The following is an 18489-nucleotide window of genomic DNA, read 5'->3' as shown; positions in this document are numbered from 1 at the left end:
CATAAAAACATATGAATCCCACAGAATAAAATATTTAAGCTGATAGGTTTTTTTCTAAGGATGTAGGCAGGACTTGTCAGCACAATCTTTTGGATTTCTGTGAGAGATGGGTTTCCTGAGATGTTATCCAGCCATTTCTGACATCCATTTTTATCATACCGATGGCACCTACAACAGCAGGGATGGTTTTCTTTTTAAGATGCCACATCTTTTGTATTTCAGTTTCTAGCTTGTATTTATTGAGCTTGTCAAATTCTTACCAGTGGAGATTCAGATATTTATCAGTTTATAAGTATATTCTTTACTGTCTTTAATGATTATGTCTTGTCAATTATCCTGGCTCGTTCTGTGATGTTGAGAGGAATTTCCCAGAAAATTGTGACATTTTAGGTTGAGATGAAGTTCACATCAGTTAGGATGTATCAATTTGATAGTGCCTACATATTTTTCAGTGTAAATGCAACCCTACTATATTGTGGCAATCTTTATATTCATTTGGTGTTAGCACAGAATAGCCTGAAGCAAAATAATATATTGTTTCACTGAATTTTTGGCAGGATTATTTTGTGTAGAATGGCTTCATCATCTGCACCCATCTCTAAAATTATGAGTTGCTAGAGGATCTGACATGATCATATCTGTAAAGTTTATCCCAAACATACTTACAACACTACCAAGCCAGAACTTGTGGAAATTACTCATAATCCTCCAATAGAGACTACTAGAATATCATTTTTAATGCTCTGAATTACTTCCTGACCATTGTTGCTCAAATTCTCCACTAACCCTCTATAGCATGCAAGGGTTGACTTTCCATCAATCCCAGTGATTGGTACCAGGCAATATCCAAGATGCTAAATGACCAATCCTGGTTTGTGCTTGGTTGGTTTTAAGCTCCAGTTCAGACTGGGTTTTGGTCTTTAGAAGTAAGTGTTATAACTATTTGACACAGGAAAGTTAAGAGTTGGATATCCACTACACTATTCTAACCCTAACCCTACATTATTCCTTATTCTATACAACAGCTATCATGCAGTTTCTGTCAACCCAATTGTTTCCATAAAGTTTTGGTCATCTCATGGCTATGACAAAAGATGCCTGATTGAACATAGTATCATATAGTTGTGAAATGAACTTCTTCATTACGTAGTTAAGCCTGAAACATAATACATACATACATGCATACATTCCCATCAAAACTTCGACCAAGTTTAAATAAGCTATGACATCACTATCTGCATCCCAGACCATGTCATTCCATTTGCTATTGACCATAAAAGAAGGTAGAATAAAATTTTCGCAAAGAATTGGGTGCCATTTCTAGCAGATCCCATGAGTACATTGACTGTCCTTTGCTGACTAGTAGTAGGTGTAATAGTAAAATTACCTCTTGGAATGTCTTTTTGATTAATTCTTCTCTTTCCTTTGTGAAATCTTTGAAAGTACTTGACACAAACAGCCGAACCTCTCTTTGTTTCTTCACCTCATGGAATTTAAACTTTTCTTTCATTGCTTTCCATTTGATATTTCTATTTTCTTCCTCTTCTGTTTCTGAAACACAGAGATTGGAAAATCTTCCTTTACACTCTGTTCAAATAGTCAGTAGATTAAATATGCTCAATAGTCATGTACTGTACCCTTGGCTACAACACCTGCCTTCCATGCACCCATTCCACACAGTTGTAAATAAGAGCAATTATGTACAAGTACACTTTACTGCTTTACGCAACATAATGATTGCATTAGGTAAGTCTTTACTTGTTCACTTGGAGCAGATATGTCATTCTACTTACAGTAGACAACCTCAGAAATAAACCTTAAGCAAGATGAGCAAATGGGGAAAGCTGTACCTAGTCACCCAAGTTGCAAGCAATAGCAGTCAGACTATCTTAAATCACAAAATGCCATCTTGGAGGGAAGGTCACATTGAGCAATGTAGTCTTAGATAGAGAAAAATACAATGGGTGAAGTTTTGAATTCCTTTTATCATGGAGCTTTTCATTCAGTGTCAGCCTGAAGGTTAAACAATGACAACAACATTACACAACACAGATCGCTCGATTTGTTATCTCAACATCAGTTTTACAGTTTAGACAGGATACACTCCTTATACAAAATACACTGGTCTTCTTTTTACCTGAACCAACCTCAGATATTAACCTTAATCAGATCACTCACTGTATTGACTTCAGCTCCAGACCTGAGACTAAACACACCGCTCTAAACACCACATCAGTCTGCATCATCTGGGTGCATTAGACAACACACACCATTCTGCTGATCTCACTGACAACAGCTCTATATCTCTTTTGTATTTGTTTAATACTTCTCATCACTATGACATTTAAAGAAGAAACAGAGCCTTACCTCTACGTATATCCTTGACAAAGTTATCTACCATCAACTTATGATTGTCCTTCAACAGTTTAGCCAGTATTTTGTCCAGTTCTGATATCTGAAACTGACCATCGGTCAACCAGGAACTCTTAAAAATAAAATTTAAAAGAGAAGAAATTAAAGCAAAAAACAATCAGTTTTTTTCACTGTTTAAAAACATTATAAGAAATAATTTTAAACAATAATGACTACCATAACATTGCTGAACTTGTCAGAAATAGCAACCAATTCTCCTTCAAATCACACCTAACTCTTTAGAAAAGAAAGGATGTGTACATCAAGGAAATGGCTTGAGATATGCTATGCCTAGAAGTCAGGATGTCTGCTGCTAGAATACCTTCCATCATAAGTCTTCTTGAATGAAAATGATCTGAAGTGAATCAACAACAGCAATGGTAACAGACATACAGTATAGAAAATACATTATCTCCAGACACCCTCACAACATCACATATAATAAACACTGCATGTCAGAGGGTACAGAGCTAAATCTAGACAGAAATATATCTGTAGTTATTCATTACATATGTCCTACAACCACAATCCCAAACCACTAACAACACAAACCTCTTGCTCAAATATTGCCCTAACGTCTTAAAAGAATCAATGAAAGAAGATAAATGAATTCTGTATTTAATAGAAACAAAGACGAGATGGTCACAGCGTGAACATTTGAACAAAAACTAAGCAAGATCCAAATACACTTTGATTTTAACGAGTTCTTTTCAAAAACTTCTTTAAAAAGCAACAGAAAATCAAACAAAATGGCTGACGTACTCCCAAAACACATAGAACCTGAGAGAATCAGTGCACCACACATCTACAACTATTGTAAAATTTTCAAAATTTGGGTGCTGAGCAACAATCATAACAATGCTAAAGCCCAACAAAACTACAAATAAAGTTGTACCTTTCAATTCTCACCATAAAAAGCTATTGATTTAATGAACCCCCCCACACACACAGTTGTAAATTGCAACATTGATTCAAACTGCTCCACTCAGTTACCACATCACTCACAATCCTAACAAAGGAAATACATGACAGTTTCCACAGCAAAAATCTTTCCCATCTGCACCATTCTATCATCAACATAAGCGTTTTGCTCAATTTCTCACTTCTCACCCATATAATGATGCACCCATAATAACAATGTGATGATCCAACAATCTCTTCACAAACCAACAGGCAATATTCCAAATTAACTAACCAGCCAACACCTTCTGACTTCACTGCAAACTCAACTTGAACTAACACAACAAACTTCACTCTGACTGCTACTATTGCTAATCACTTGGTCCAGTCCATTTCTCACAAGGGGATATTGTTACTCTCATCACAACAATCTGTATCAACAATCTTCCTATCTACCACAAAAAACACAGACATTGCAATATGCAGATTATAAAACACTTGCATTTTCTGAACATACTAATGGCACAATGGCATAATTATGGATCTGAGGACAAGTTGAACATGGATGAAGAACTACATTGTTGAGATTAATGAACGAATTTGACGAAGATGAGAGGATGTCTTTTGTTAGTTCTGGTGTATTCAGCTTCAAACTGTTGTACACCATCATCAGTAACTCTTTGTTACATCCCTCGATTTGCAGTAAGTCCTTCGAGATCTTCAGCAGGCGTTGTACAGGAGTGAGGATGCACTCCAACTTGTCTTTCTAATACTTCTGAGGGCTACTACAGTGACAAGAGCTTTCTGTTAGCTCACTAGTACCACTTCATGATCATTGCTTCATCCTGATGGGATGAGCATGCCTGGAAATTTAAGTTTGCCTTTCCAAAGGATCTCAAAGATATGTTGCAGACAGCAAAGGCTTCCAGTGAAATGATTTGCTCTCTGTAAAGTGTCTACTTACCACATTCATATAACAGAATCATGAACTATTTGCCATCATCTCTAATAATACCTACTTTTATACAAACGATACCACTTTTCACTCTTTCATAGTTTTCTGTACCCAAGTATCATCTTCATGAAACGTAGACACTTCACTCTAAATCTGTACTGCTTTCGGGAACAAAGATCTCAGAACATTCTCTAATGGGGTCATGTCAATCTTGTTTTCTTCAGTATTACAGAGATATAATCTCTAGATATATCAAGCACACACCCTCGTAGTCCATATTAACATTAAAAAGCATGCAACTAGAACAGTGAGTCATAAGAAAGGTCCACACCAGGTTTATATCGTCATAGACATCATTTTCAGCTGGACGAGACTCGCGTTTCACTCTGACCATAGCAGCAGACATAAGTGTGCCATAGTGACCATCCCGGTATTTGTCATCTTTGCCTGAAATTAAAAAGAGGAGAGAAAAGCAAAGAAATGTGTTCATCATCATTATCTGTTTTCCATGCTGGCATGGGTTGGATGGTTTCACAGAAGTGGGCCAGTTGAAGAAATGTCCAGACTCCAATTGTCAGTTGTTGCATGATTTCCACAACTGGATGCCCTTCCTTTTTCCTAAACCCTTTACAGAATGTGTTGGGTGCTTTTTACATTCCACCAGCATAGATGCATTTATGCAACACTAGCATGAGTGCATTTTATGTGATATGGGCACCTGCCAAGGAGAAGAAGCCTGCGTGTATGGGTGATAGCAATTTTACTGAGCTTGATGAATCTTCTCAAGTCACCAGATATGAATCCTATTGATCACTTCTGGGACATAATGGATAGGAAACGCCATAAAAAGAGCAAGAATCTTCAAAGGCAGATCTTTTGAGATTACTGCATGAGACTTGGCAAAAAAATTCCCCAAGAGAATATTTATCATCTGATCAGTAACATGCCTAATAGGGTACTTGCATTGAAAAATGCAAAGGGCATGTCTGCTACATATTCAGATTATAACAATCAATAAATATAAATAATTTGAACGTATTATTTCAGATTTAAAGAAATTTTAATGATTATAAGGGTGTCTATTTACTTCTGTCATGTCTTGGACTTGGAGAAAGCCTTTGACAAGGTCCCCCAATCCCTTATCTGGTGGGCAATGCAGAAACTGGAGATTGACAAATGGTTAATAAGGGCTGTACAAGCCCTATACAGAGAGGCTGTTAATAAGGTTAGGATTGGTAATGAGTATAATGAAGAATTATGGGTAGAAGTAGGGGTCCATCAAGGTTCACACCTCAGTCCCCTTTATTGATCATAGTCCTCCAGGCAATAACAGAGGAGTTTAAGATGGGTTGCCCCTGGGAGCTCCTCTATGCTGATGACCTGGCCTTCATAGCAGAATCACTACCAGAACTAGAAAAGAAATTTCGGGTGTGGAAGCAAGGTTTAGAATCAAAAGGCCTTAGAGTCAATGTAGCAAAGACCAAAGTTCTAGTAAGCAGGAAGGCAAACTCATCACACACACCCTCAGGTAGGTGGCCCTGCTCAATCTGTAGAAAAGGTTTAGGTAGAAACTCCATAAGATGTACCCAGTGTAAGCTATGGACACATAATGGGTGCAGCATCATCAAAGGAAAATTAACCAAGAAGATAGCTTTCGTGTGCAGCAGATGCATAGGGGCAATAGACACCACAGATACTCAGAAAACAGATTCCATTACACTCCAGGGGGAGAAACTAGAAGTAGTTGATAGCTTCCGCTACCTAGGTGACCAATTTAGTAGTTGAGGTGGATGCTCAGAGAGTGTCACCACTAGAATAAGAATAGCCTGGGCAAAGTTTAGAAAGCTTCTACCCCTACTGGTGACAAAGGGTCTCTCGCTCAGAGTGAAAGGTAGAATGTACGACGCATCTGTGCGAACTGCCATGCTCCACGGCAGTGAAACATGGGCTGCGACTGTGGAGGACATGCATAGGCTTGAAAGAAATGAAGCTAGCATGATCAGCTGGATGTGTAATGTCAGTGTGCACACACGATAGTGTGTAAACGCCCTTAGAGAAATATTGGACATAAGAAGCATCGGATGTGGCGTGCAAGAGAGACGTTTGAGCTTGTATGGTCATATACTACAGATAGATGAGGAGAGATGTGTGAAGAAGTGCCACTCCCAAACAGTTGAAGGAATCCAGGGTAGAGGTAGACCCAGGAAGACATTACGCAAAAGAATTCTTATATACACACGCTGTCATATGACCAATGTGGAACCCCTTATTCACAAAATTACCGAGCCTGGAACTTAACTATGGTCTGTCTATAGCACTTATTCAGCATTAACTGACACCTTCGGGTCTCAATAACACCATTACCTCTTATATATATGTGTGTGTGTATATATGTATGTAGATATGTGTATATATATGTGTGTATATATATGTGTATATATGTGTATATATATGCGTATATGTATATATGTGTATATATATATATGAATACATATGTGTGTATATATATATATATGTATATATAAATCTGTATATATTTATGTATATATATATATGCATATATACATGTGTATATATATGTGTGTATATATGTGTATATATATATGTATATATATATAGATGTTATATATGTGTATATATATATGTATGTATATATATATAGATGTTATATATGTGTATATATATATGTATGTATATATATATAGATGTTATATATGTGTATATATATATGTATGTATATATTTATAGATGTTATATATGTGTATATATATATATGTATGTTATATATGTGTATATATATGTGTGTATATATATGTGTGTGTACATATATATATATATGTGTGTGTGAGGAGAATGAATGGGAGGAGGAGAGCCTGCCAAATGTTGACCCAGTAGAGGGACCAGCTACCCGAATAGACAGCTCCCTTGTAGTTAAGGCAATTAATGATATGAAACCAGGTAAAGCCCCCGGCCCAACAGGAATCACTGCTGAGTTGCTTAAAACAGCTGGCTATGTGGGCTATGGCCTAGTCACCCGCATTGTAAACCAGGTAGTTCATAATGGAGTCATACCCAATGACTGGCGTAGCAGCACCATAGTCAACTGCTACAAGGGTAAGGGTGATGCTCTAGATAGAAATAACTACAGGGGTATCAAACAGTTGGATCAGGTGATGAAGGTCACAGAGAGGGTCATAACCCATCTCATTAGGGAGAGAATTTGCTTAGATGAGATGCAGTTCGGTTTTGTGCCGGGTAGAAGCACCACTGATGCTATATTCCTGGTCCGACAACTGCAGGAGAAGTACCTAGCTAAAGATAAACCCCTCTACATAGCTTTTGTGGACTTGGAGAAAGCCTTTGACAGGGTTCCCCGTTCCCTTATCTGGTGGTCGATGCGGAAACTGGAGATTGACGAATGGCTAATAAGGGCTGTACAGGCTCTATACAGAGAGGCTGTCAGCAAGGTTAGGATTGGCAACGAATATAGTGAAGAATTCCGGGTAGAAGTAGGTGTGCACCAAGGCTCAGCCCTCAGTCCCCTTTTATTCATCATAGTCCTCCAGGCAATAACAGAGGAATTCAAAACAGGATGCCCCTGGGAGCTCCTCTATGCTGATGACCTGGCTCTCATAGCAGAATCACTTCCGGAACTAGAAAAGAAATTTCGGGTGTGGAAGCAAGGGTTAGAATCAAAGGGCCTTAGAGTAAATGTAGCAAAGACCAAAGTTATAGTAAGCAGAAAGGCAAACTCAGCACACACCCCCTCGGGCAGGTGGCCCTGCTCAATCTGTAGGCAAGGTGTAGGTAGAAACTCCATAAGATGCACCCAATGTAAGCTATGGACGCACAAGAGGTGCAGCAACATTAAAGGGAAATTAACAGATAAGATAGCTTTCATGTGCGGCAGATGCACAGGGACAATAGACACCACAGACACTCAGAAAACAGATTCCATCACACTCCAGGGAGAGAAACTAGAAGTAGTTGATAGTTTCCGCTACCTGGGTGACCAAGTTAGTAGTGGAGGTGGATGCACAGAGAGTATCACCACTAGAATACGAATAGCCTGGGCAAAGTTTAGAAAGCTCCTACCCCTACTGGCGACAAAGGGTCTCTCGCTCAGAGTGAAAGGTAGATTGTATGATGCATGTGTGCGAACTGCCATGCTTCACGGTAGTGAAACATGGGCTGTGACTGCAGAGGACATGCGTAGACTTGAAAGAAATGAAGCTAGCATGATCCGCTTGATGTGTAATGTCAGTGTGCACGCACGACAGAGTGTAAGCACCCTGAGAGAAATGCTGGGTATAAGAAGCATCAGATGTGGTGTGCAAGAGCGACGCTTGCGATGGTATGGTCATGTGCTGTGGATGGATGAGGAGAGATGTGCGAAGAAGTGCTACTCCCAAACAGTTGAAGGTATCAGGGGAAGAGGTAGACCCAGGAAGACATGGGATGAGGTAGTCAAGCATGACCTCAGAGCGATGGGCCTCACTGAGCAATGGCGAAGGACCGAGATCTCTGGAGAAATGTTGTGACTGCAAAGACCCGGGCTGCTTCCTGCATCAGTTCCGCATAGCCCCTGCCCATTCAAAGTACCCCGGATCCCAGAACGTCCCGCTGTGCTTGAGGAGACCTGTTGAGTCAAGTACATGAACATGAACGTCGAAATAAATATCAATGGAAATAGTAGTTGTGATGCCTGTGCCGGTGGCACATAAAAAGCACCATCCAAACGTGGCCGATGCCAGCACCGCCCCGACTGGCTCCTGTGCCGGTGGCACATAAAAAGACCATCCGAACGTTGCCAGCGCCGCCTTGGCTGGCTTCCGTGCTGCTGGCATGTTAAAAGCTCCAACTGATCGTGACCGATGCCAAACACCCCCTGGCACCTGTGCAGGTGGCACGTAAAAAGCACCCACTACACTCACGGAGTGGTTGGCGTTAGGAAGGGCATCCAGCCGTAGAAACTCTGCCAGATCAGACTGGAGCCTGGAGCAGCCCCTGGCTTCCCAGACCCCGGTCGAACCGTCCAACCCGTGCTAGCGTGGAAAACGGACGTTAAACGATGATGATGATGATGATATATATATATATGAGGCTGCACCAGACTCCAGTCTGATCTGGGAATATTTCTACAGCTGGATTTCCTTCGTAACACCACCCACTGTGTGTGCTTTTTATGTGCCACCTGCACAGGGGCCAGAGGGGGCTGGCATCAACCACCATCGGATGAAGATTTTGTACCTTTGCATTCCAATTAGAGAAACACTATAAATACTTTAGTTGATCAAAAATGAGACATTTTTATATTTGGTTCAGTTGATATAAGTAAATTGAAACCACTTTTCATATCCAGGTCTCTACGTCTTCACCAACACCAAACAATTATGAAAGGATATTGGAATCAACATAATTTAGCTAAATTAAATTTATTATTTGAAGAAATGTTTTCACTGATATAGCTGAAGAAAGTTGCACTGCAAATATTAGGTAACCTTTCTATTTCCAGAAGTATAAATGGAGATTTTACAAAAGACATCTCATAGTAAATAAAAATTAGTTTTGTAATTGAAATATATCTTGTAATCTTCAATAATGAAATTAACTTGAAAGTCAAAAGAACATTAAAATCAAAGAGATATTCACATCAGCAGGGCAGCTGACCGCTACAACAGTGCATATTTTTTCTTGTCAATCCTAAACAATGATATTCAGCCTGTTTTTGGCACTTAGTAGAAGTTTTAATGGGAATGTTCCACCAACATTCCTTGGGTTAGATATTTATGTATATTTCACTTAATGGGAATTGTTTTATTATGGTGGCCTAAGTCAACAGACAAGCAGGAAACTCCATACATCATTTATATTTAGATATTTCCAGCTTTGCCTCAACAAACAACAATTAATTCTTTGTCCTCTTCATATAATTATTTTAGTATTGGAAACATTTGTTATTGATTGGCTCCAAGTCAGCCCTGATCTTGCAGACCTAAGATCAAAGCTATCCCACACATAACTGACTCGTCTTTTTAAGGGTATAAAATACTTCCAGTTGTACCATTGTCACATACAATATGGTTTCTAGAAGATTTGGCTTCTATTTCTGGCATATTTAGCCACCACGTATAAGCTACCATATTAAATCATTATAATAGCCATTGGGCTAATTATACTATTCCACACTGTATTGTTCTTTCTAATTAGCTTTCAATAATCTCTGAAAGAGACCTATTTTAACTATAGTTTTTCATGCAGATAGCGCCCCTGAGTAATTAATAGATAAGTATTTACTGCTTCCTTGAGCAACATATCTTAACACTAAAACTTAAATATCACATTGACGTGTGTCAGAGAAAGAGAAATTTTAAATGTATGTCTCTTACCATATGATTCAATTGCAACACCTCGAACCCCAGGGCCATAGTCTGAAAATGTGACGCTTACTTCCTGCCACTCATTGTTTTTATAAATTTTTCCAATTTCTCCAGTTGTGAATTGTTTCATGATCTGAAAATATTGAAATATTTGACCTCAGAATTACAGGTACAGAATAGTAAGCCTAAAGTTGGCTTGCCCCATTAAGGAAGCCATTATGTAGTCACTTTATGTAGTCACCCTCAAATAATATCTTAATAAAAAGACATGAATAATGCATGAGATGGTCACGGTTGAGCCTTTCATAAAAGGTTTCTAAAGCAAGGTTGACCTGTATTTGAATAACAACAGCAACAACAAGAAAGGAAATATTAATGTATGCCCAGAAGCATTGCATGAATAAAAGATAGAAAGGCAATGATGAGTTACAATTTAACTCCTGAAAAGGGAAAAGAAATGAGAGAACCTATTTTGGAAAGGTTACCTTGTCGGTTATACCTAAGGATGTTGACCAGTTTAGAAACACAGATATACAAAATTTCAATAAATTTTTGTTTAATCAGTCAAATTAACAAATTATGTGTTGCTCTTGAGTACATGTTGATAGTAAATAAGAAGATTTCAAAAAAGGACAAACCGTTCCATTTTCATCCATTAAAGAAGCTGTCATGGAATAGAATCCTCCACCACACACTCCTTCTCGGTACCACTCAGAGACCTGTTGTTAGGGATAATAACAGTGTAAATTATTTACAGAGACACTGAATCTTAAATTACAATCTCACATAAACACCAGAAATTCCATCCTATGGACTAAAAAATTGGGGCTTTTTTGCTGTCCAAGGGGTGGATTGTTAGGATCATTAAGGGATTGGGCAATTCCTGTAGTTGGTTAAGGTTTTATCATATTAGATATTCATATCAGGCTTTCTGTTCAAGTTGATGTTTCGAGGCAATAATTATTACAACCTTCTTTCTCTCTAGTGATTGTATACAAAATAAAAGTTTGAGTTTGGGATATCATTTTTATTTCATAGTTAATAATTGTTTCAATTCCAAGAGGATTAATCTTGCATATTATTTGTAAACTTGTACATTATTAATGATCTAGTCATATACACAGTCTGTTTCCAATACATCGTTTTAATGAAACATTCTAAAAAAATAATTCCATGGATGCTGTGAAGATAAACTGCACAACATATATAACTTGATCATTAATTACATACAAGACTATAAAACATCATGCAAGATTAATCACCACAGAATTGTTGAAACAATTGTAAACTATGAAATACAAAATAATACTGCAAACTTCAATCTTCAATTTTTGTTTCTTATACTCTGTAATTTGTGGATTTTCTGCTTATTTGGAACTTTGGTTTTATAAAGGGATTTCCCCTTTGCAATTTACAGATAGACACTTTCAGTAGAAATGCTTCCCAAGGAAAATGCCTGGATTATCAGTTGACATAAAGTACCAGAAAAACTGCTGGACTTGACAAGTGATCAAATTCTTTTTAAGATGGTAGGGTCAATATGGCCATGACTGACAGCTAAAAGAATCCAAGTTAAATAAAAGAGAGAAAAGAAACAAAGAGGAGACATGCTGAAGTATTTACCTGGATGTCAGGTGATGTATCTAAATAGTCAACACAGAAGAATTCAGTGAGGTCTACTTCCTGTTGTTTGGTACATCTCATGTGGGACGTAATGAAAGCCCTTTTAGTGCCATAACCACTTTCATCTATTGTCCAGTCACCATAGGCATTCCAGTGTACCATACTGTTTTGCTGGCAATATAATACTTACAGGATAATAACAATTTTGCCACAGTGTAGATCACATAATTAAGCAGAGGATAATCAAAATTTTATTTCATGCTAAATTATATGGTAACCACTGGTTAAACCACATAGATTGTCTCCTATTGGTTCCCATCAGTTTTATAATGTATTAGAGCATAATTATCTTTAGTTAAGAAATAAAGGTTACTGTTTTGTATCCAGTCTAGTACTATGCACATATCCAAAAATAAGCATAAACCACTTGATAACTACATAGTTAGACAATGATTAAATACTGTTTTATATTTAGATGACCAGCAGTTTAACTTAAGAAATGCAAATGGTGGGGAAAGGACTACAAAACAAAAGAGGTCACATATTCAGCACAGTGCCATGCAAGCACTCTGAACTTGTTGAACCCACAACATTCAGAATTGTTGCTACAACTGAGAAAGCTGATGATCTAAAAGAAAATGTAAAGAATAGGAGATAGAATCTTCAACTTGTTTGCATATTTAATGACTGTTAAAATTAGGTCTTATATAACATATTTTCTATTTAAAAAATGGAGACAACAGAGCTTCATGGTTCATCTTGTCTCACATACTACTCACCAAAACTGCTAGAGTAGTGTCTGAAAAGAGACACCACTGGCAACTAACTGAGACATTTTTGATCACTGTTATCCTTGCTATTTTTTTTTTATACCTTTATCATTTACTTTGTAAACTAGCCATGGAGAACTGCTTGTTTTGTAATAACCAAACTCAATTTCTCTTTTCTGCATAAATATGCTCTCCTAAGGCAAGCTACTTACATTTCTTTAACACACACACACATAAACATTGATTTTGCAACTGAGTAGCAATGAACTTTTTTGGTGATTCATAAACAGACAATTTGATATTAATTACATATTTTTTGTTAGAGTGTGTAAATTTATCCTGCAGATATCATGTCCAAGTTTTACAAGTTAGTGAATGAACAAATTGCCAAATATATTTCATATCACTTTGACAGTCATTCATTGTAAAAATACATTTTATAATGTCAATAAGTGTGTATACAATTACAAAAGAATTCATCATCGGTTAGTCCACAAATGCCTTTGATTGGCCTCTTGCTCTCTTCCCCTTTACGCTTCTTGTTAGAATGGTTTAGGGTAGTGACTTGTGGCACATTGTCTGTAGACTTAATTCAAGTATCTATCTTATAGCCACTTGGACATTTGAGGTGAGGATCTTTTCCATACTTAGAACTGCTGCTTTGACATTATACACTGTTGCAATCATCTTCAAACAGCTGTTAATTCATTTCCAATTGAAAAAAGCTTTGCAATGGTGGAATACAAAAGAACTATTACAGCATTGTACTCAATTTTGTTCCCACGAACACTGCCCCAAACTGCTAAAACTACTCTTAAAGAAATATATTTTTGGATTATATATGGACAGCTCAACCTTTTAAACACATTGATTCTGACCACAAAGAAAGACAATAGGCATGTAGCTTACTTACAATTATAGAACAAGGAAAACACTGAATTATATCTCAAAAGACCTTACCAAGAAGACTTGGAGAAAATAGAGACAGCATCAAAAAGTGAAGAAAGATTTCAAAAGCTTTTGAGAAAAAGGGCTTTCATAAGTAGCTCTATGAACATAGAACTTAGGACAAGTTTAATTGGGTTAATTCTGCCAACATATCTGGAGGGAAACCGATAGTTGTTATCAAACAAATGATTTGAAAGCAAGTAGTAAACATTGAAAGCAAGTAGTAAACATTGATAAATTATTTAATAGGGTTGTTATTATGAAGAACTTTTTGGTTTCTGAGGCAGAAGTTTATGCAGCACAAAATTTTAAGTATGAGGAAAAGCGATAAAATTTGTTTTGCTTGTTTCAAAGAAAGACACATATTAGTAAAAAAAAGGTTTTGTTCTATAGTAGACTCATTTTCTTTTCTCGAATTTGTGCAATAGGTAAAGATTTCTGTAATAGATAAAGAGAGGTCTAAAGAGGTCATTATTGCAGAAGTTACTATCAAGGACTTTCTGATTATTAACATCTTAAGCTTTCATAAATTTTAGAGAAAATTGAAATTGACAAAGAATTTATTGTAATATTTTGAGATGGTAATTTTTCTTGCCAAATAAACATATGCAGTTTTCGTTTTTCACTTCAGATTTATCGTTGTTCTTATTTTAGGACATAAAATAAGAACAATTATAAATCTGAAGGGAAGAACTAATAAATAGTGTGTGTTTATTTTGCAAGGCAGAAGAAAAAGTGACTATCCAGAAATATTACAATATCTGTTTCAACACAAGATTTCACATCAGGAATCTTGCAAAACAAATATATGTGACAATGAACGTTTTAAGTGAAAAAGCTCTGATAATTGAATAGAATATTACTTAACAATAAGAACATGTCTAATTTGATTGACTTTTGAATACTACAATTCTACTTCATAATATTCTACATGCTTGTATTGTCCAGTAAACAATAGTTGCTTTGTACATATTTTTCCTTTCTGCCAACTTGGAAGAGGCTGCTTTGATATAAGTAGAAAATATGTAATTAAGTTAATATATTGGCAGTAACCCAAATCCACTTTAATACCCAACCCACACATTGTGGCTCATTAGAGCATGCATGATATTTCCATTGGTCACACTTATATACACAAATATAATACTGATATATACTCATCTAAGTACAAATGCATCCACATACATACCTACACATCCTCAAATGCTTACACACATGTAAAACTTATACAGACATTCATATAAATATTTATATCCACATATCAAATGACCCAAGAAGGTATGCCTATATGGTTGCTCAAACTATAAGAATTTACAACCAAATCCATCATATCACATCCTACTACCTTAAAGAAAAAGGATACATGGGCTAAAAGAAATCCTACAAACATTAACCGGGAAAAAATATGAAATGGTGATTACAGGAGCATCTTTGGTCATGAGTCGAGTGGATCAGTCTGGTGACCTGAGTCTAGATAATGTCAAGTTTAATACTGATTACTATACTATATATATCATATGATGCTCTAATTATACTATATCTGAATCTAACTTGAGTCACTTTGAACAGAACTAGAGTGAATGACCAATCTCTTACCTCTCCACTTGCATTTTGAAGTAGATTCTGTGACCAACCAACAATTTTGACTTCCTTTTTCAGTAAGCTATGTAGAATTGGTTTAAAAGATTCTACCAAGTACGAACTGTCTCGAAGCACCTGTTGTTTGTCTGGCAAGTGTTTCTTCATAAGAGTTGGGTTAAAAAGGACAAAAGCACAAAGAGCTGTATCTTTGGAACATATTCTCAAGTGGTGGTCAGTTATTGTTACATGTATGTCTGCTGTATGAGCATGACATCCAGGAGATATCTCATACTGTTGGTGAAACTGGGATTGAACCTGAAATAACAAAACAAGATCAGCATTTTAGTGGGTTCTGCTTTCTCTGTCAGATCTCAGTCATTACACTGTCCAAGCTGGAGCATTGTTGTTTTGAAGAGTTTAACTAAATATATCTATTCCAGTACGTTTTCTGGTACATTTTTAAAGTACATAAAGGAAATGTAATAATAAAGCAAAGGAACTTAACAATACAAGATATCTTATGTTCAAATCACTACTCTTTCCATCACCCATCACCCATATATAAATATATATATATATATATATATATATATATATATTGGCCTGCTTGCTTAGCCAGCGGGGTGGCGTCAATCGAAGGCTAAAACAATGTGAACGCATTGTGACCAGCGATGTGTAGCAACATTTGATGGTCTGGTCGGTCACGAAAGAAAGAATATATATATATATATACACACTTTATTCAAAGCAGCAGAAAATTCAACAAAGCATTTTTTACTTTTTGTCCTTTTGAAGTCAACAAAATATGCACCAGGGTCAATGTAATTAGCTGACCACCCCTGGTCTTGTGCAAAAATTTCAAACCATTCTTGTTCAACTATTTAACTAATCAACCAGTCAACTAATCGATTGTTTCACTCGTCTTTTGATGAATTAATCAATCAGTTGGTTTGTTCTGAAACTACAAATGGCCTTTAGCAATGACAAGGCATTCTGGCTTCAGATCTCTTCAATATATTTTGATACATTCACCAGTATTACCAGGAGTTTGCTTCACAGCTGCATGTTATTCCATGTTCAATGTCAATGTGTGGCCAGTTCAACATTTATCTTCTCCCATAGGCTTGATCAACACCTCCCATTTGAGTTTTGTAATAGCAGAAACTGCATGGAAGCCTCTTGGAAGTGTGTGTATGTATATATAAATATATGAAGACATGGGATGAAGTACTGAAGAATGTCCTCAGGATGCTGAACCTTCCAGGCGAGATGACAAAGGACGAAGATGCCTTGTGAGATGACAAAGGACCTGGTACCTTGCTGTATGCAAGAAAACCCATACTCCACTGCAGAAGTGCTAAGACTGATTCTTCTGGTGGTGCCATGTAGAAGTGCTTGTGGAGTATCATGTAAAAGCATCCATGTGACCCCACATAAATGCATCTCTGTGGTGCCATGCAAAAACGCACAGCACACTCTCTAAAGTGGTTGGCATTGTAAAGGACATCCAGCTGTAGAAACCATACCAAATAATACTGGAGTCTCGTGCAGCACTCTGGCTTGTCAGCTTTGCTCAAACCATCCAACCCATCCCAGCATGGACAACAGACGTTAAATGATGATGATATATATATATATATACATAACAAAATGATGGATGTGTGTCACTTCATCGCAGCTGTTTCCAGTGGATTTCTTTATTAGATTAAGGAGTACATTACATCATAACTAAAACAAATTACTTTCATCAGATAATACATAACATTTCAAAACAATATAAGAAGAGCACTTTAGCACAGTGGGACAGTTGAACTTGATTCCAGCTGAAGCTGCCTTGGAATGAGAGAAACAGCAAAGCTTGGATGGCATTAAGGGGACAATAGTGGACAGAGTGCTCAAAGGTTTTACAGCTACAGGGCAGTTAGTGGGCATGTTGGTGGCAGGAGAGAGTAAAAGAGCTAAGTAGTCTATTTCACTCTGTAAGATAATATCTGGGTTAACAATAGATGTATATCTCACTACCATTCATTCTATGAGATTTCATTTTATGACAGCTTTATTACACTTGGACCCCAGTTGGGGATGGAATTAAGATAACGGGTATATACAGCGATTAATAAGACTTTACCAAGAGCTTATTTAAAAGTGAATAGAAAACGAAGGAACTTAATTAGGGGTTCAGGGTTATAATTAGTGAGAGTGTTGACAATGACAAGAGTGGGAGATAATATTAACTAAACGGTATTGGTGAGATTATATAAATTATGAAAATATCATTATTGAAGTAATACTAATTCATTATCTTCCACTCTCATCATTGTCACCACTCTCTAGTATAACCCTGACCTCTTAATGTCATCCAAGTTTTGCTGCTTCCTTCATTTCAAGTCAGCTTCAACAGGAATCAAGTTTGACTGTCCCACTATGGTAAAGTGCTCTTCTTACATTGTTTTTAAATGTTATGTATCACCTGATGAAAGTGGTTTTTAAAGTTATACGGTAAAGTACTCATTAATCTATTAAAGAAACCCACTGGAAACAGCTGTATTGAAGTGACACATACCCACCGTTCAGTTATATATTTATTTGTTCATAATACTCCTAACTGTAATCCTGACCCATCCCATCGATATTCTATACCAAATAACATATGACTAATACAACATAAACTTTTGGATTAGCCCATAGGCTATTAAAATACTCACAAGGATTCAATTATTTGTGTACATAACCTGAATTTTTCACTGGATGTACTTCGGCACCCATGAGTTTTATTCAATTAAAGATGCTGTTTACCTGTTAATTCTGATCCTACATGTTGCCTATCATTTAAGTACCTCATTTCTTTGAATCATTCATATTGCGTGTATATATACATACATATATATATACCGGAGTAAACACATAAATGTGAAACAAG

General features: G+C 36.8%; 1 protein-coding gene across 1 annotated transcript in view; it reads right to left on the bottom strand.

The window, feature by feature from the left end:
- The window catches only part of LOC115219357 (TPR repeat-containing protein DDB_G0287407-like), a 93999-nt gene that overhangs the window by 57456 nt on the left and 18054 nt on the right, over positions 1 to 18489 (bottom strand). Inside the window, exons 7-13 of the mRNA XM_036509050.1 lie at positions 15585 to 15884; positions 12271 to 12441; positions 11286 to 11366; positions 10657 to 10780; positions 4599 to 4714; positions 2368 to 2485; positions 1388 to 1551 (exon numbers count right to left, since the gene is read on the bottom strand). Coding sequence (XP_036364943.1) covers positions 1388 to 1551; positions 2368 to 2485; positions 4599 to 4714; positions 10657 to 10780; positions 11286 to 11366; positions 12271 to 12441; positions 15585 to 15884 — 1074 coding nt within the window. The remainder of the gene's footprint in view (positions 1 to 1387; positions 1552 to 2367; positions 2486 to 4598; positions 4715 to 10656; positions 10781 to 11285; positions 11367 to 12270; positions 12442 to 15584; positions 15885 to 18489) is intronic.

This window comes from Octopus sinensis, linkage group LG14 (genome assembly GCF_006345805.1).
Source record: "Octopus sinensis linkage group LG14, ASM634580v1, whole genome shotgun sequence".
Taxonomy (NCBI): Eukaryota; Metazoa; Mollusca; class Cephalopoda; order Octopoda; family Octopodidae; genus Octopus; species Octopus sinensis.
The sequence above is the reverse complement of the archived record's forward strand: the minus strand, read 5'-3'. Positions and strand labels throughout refer to the sequence as shown.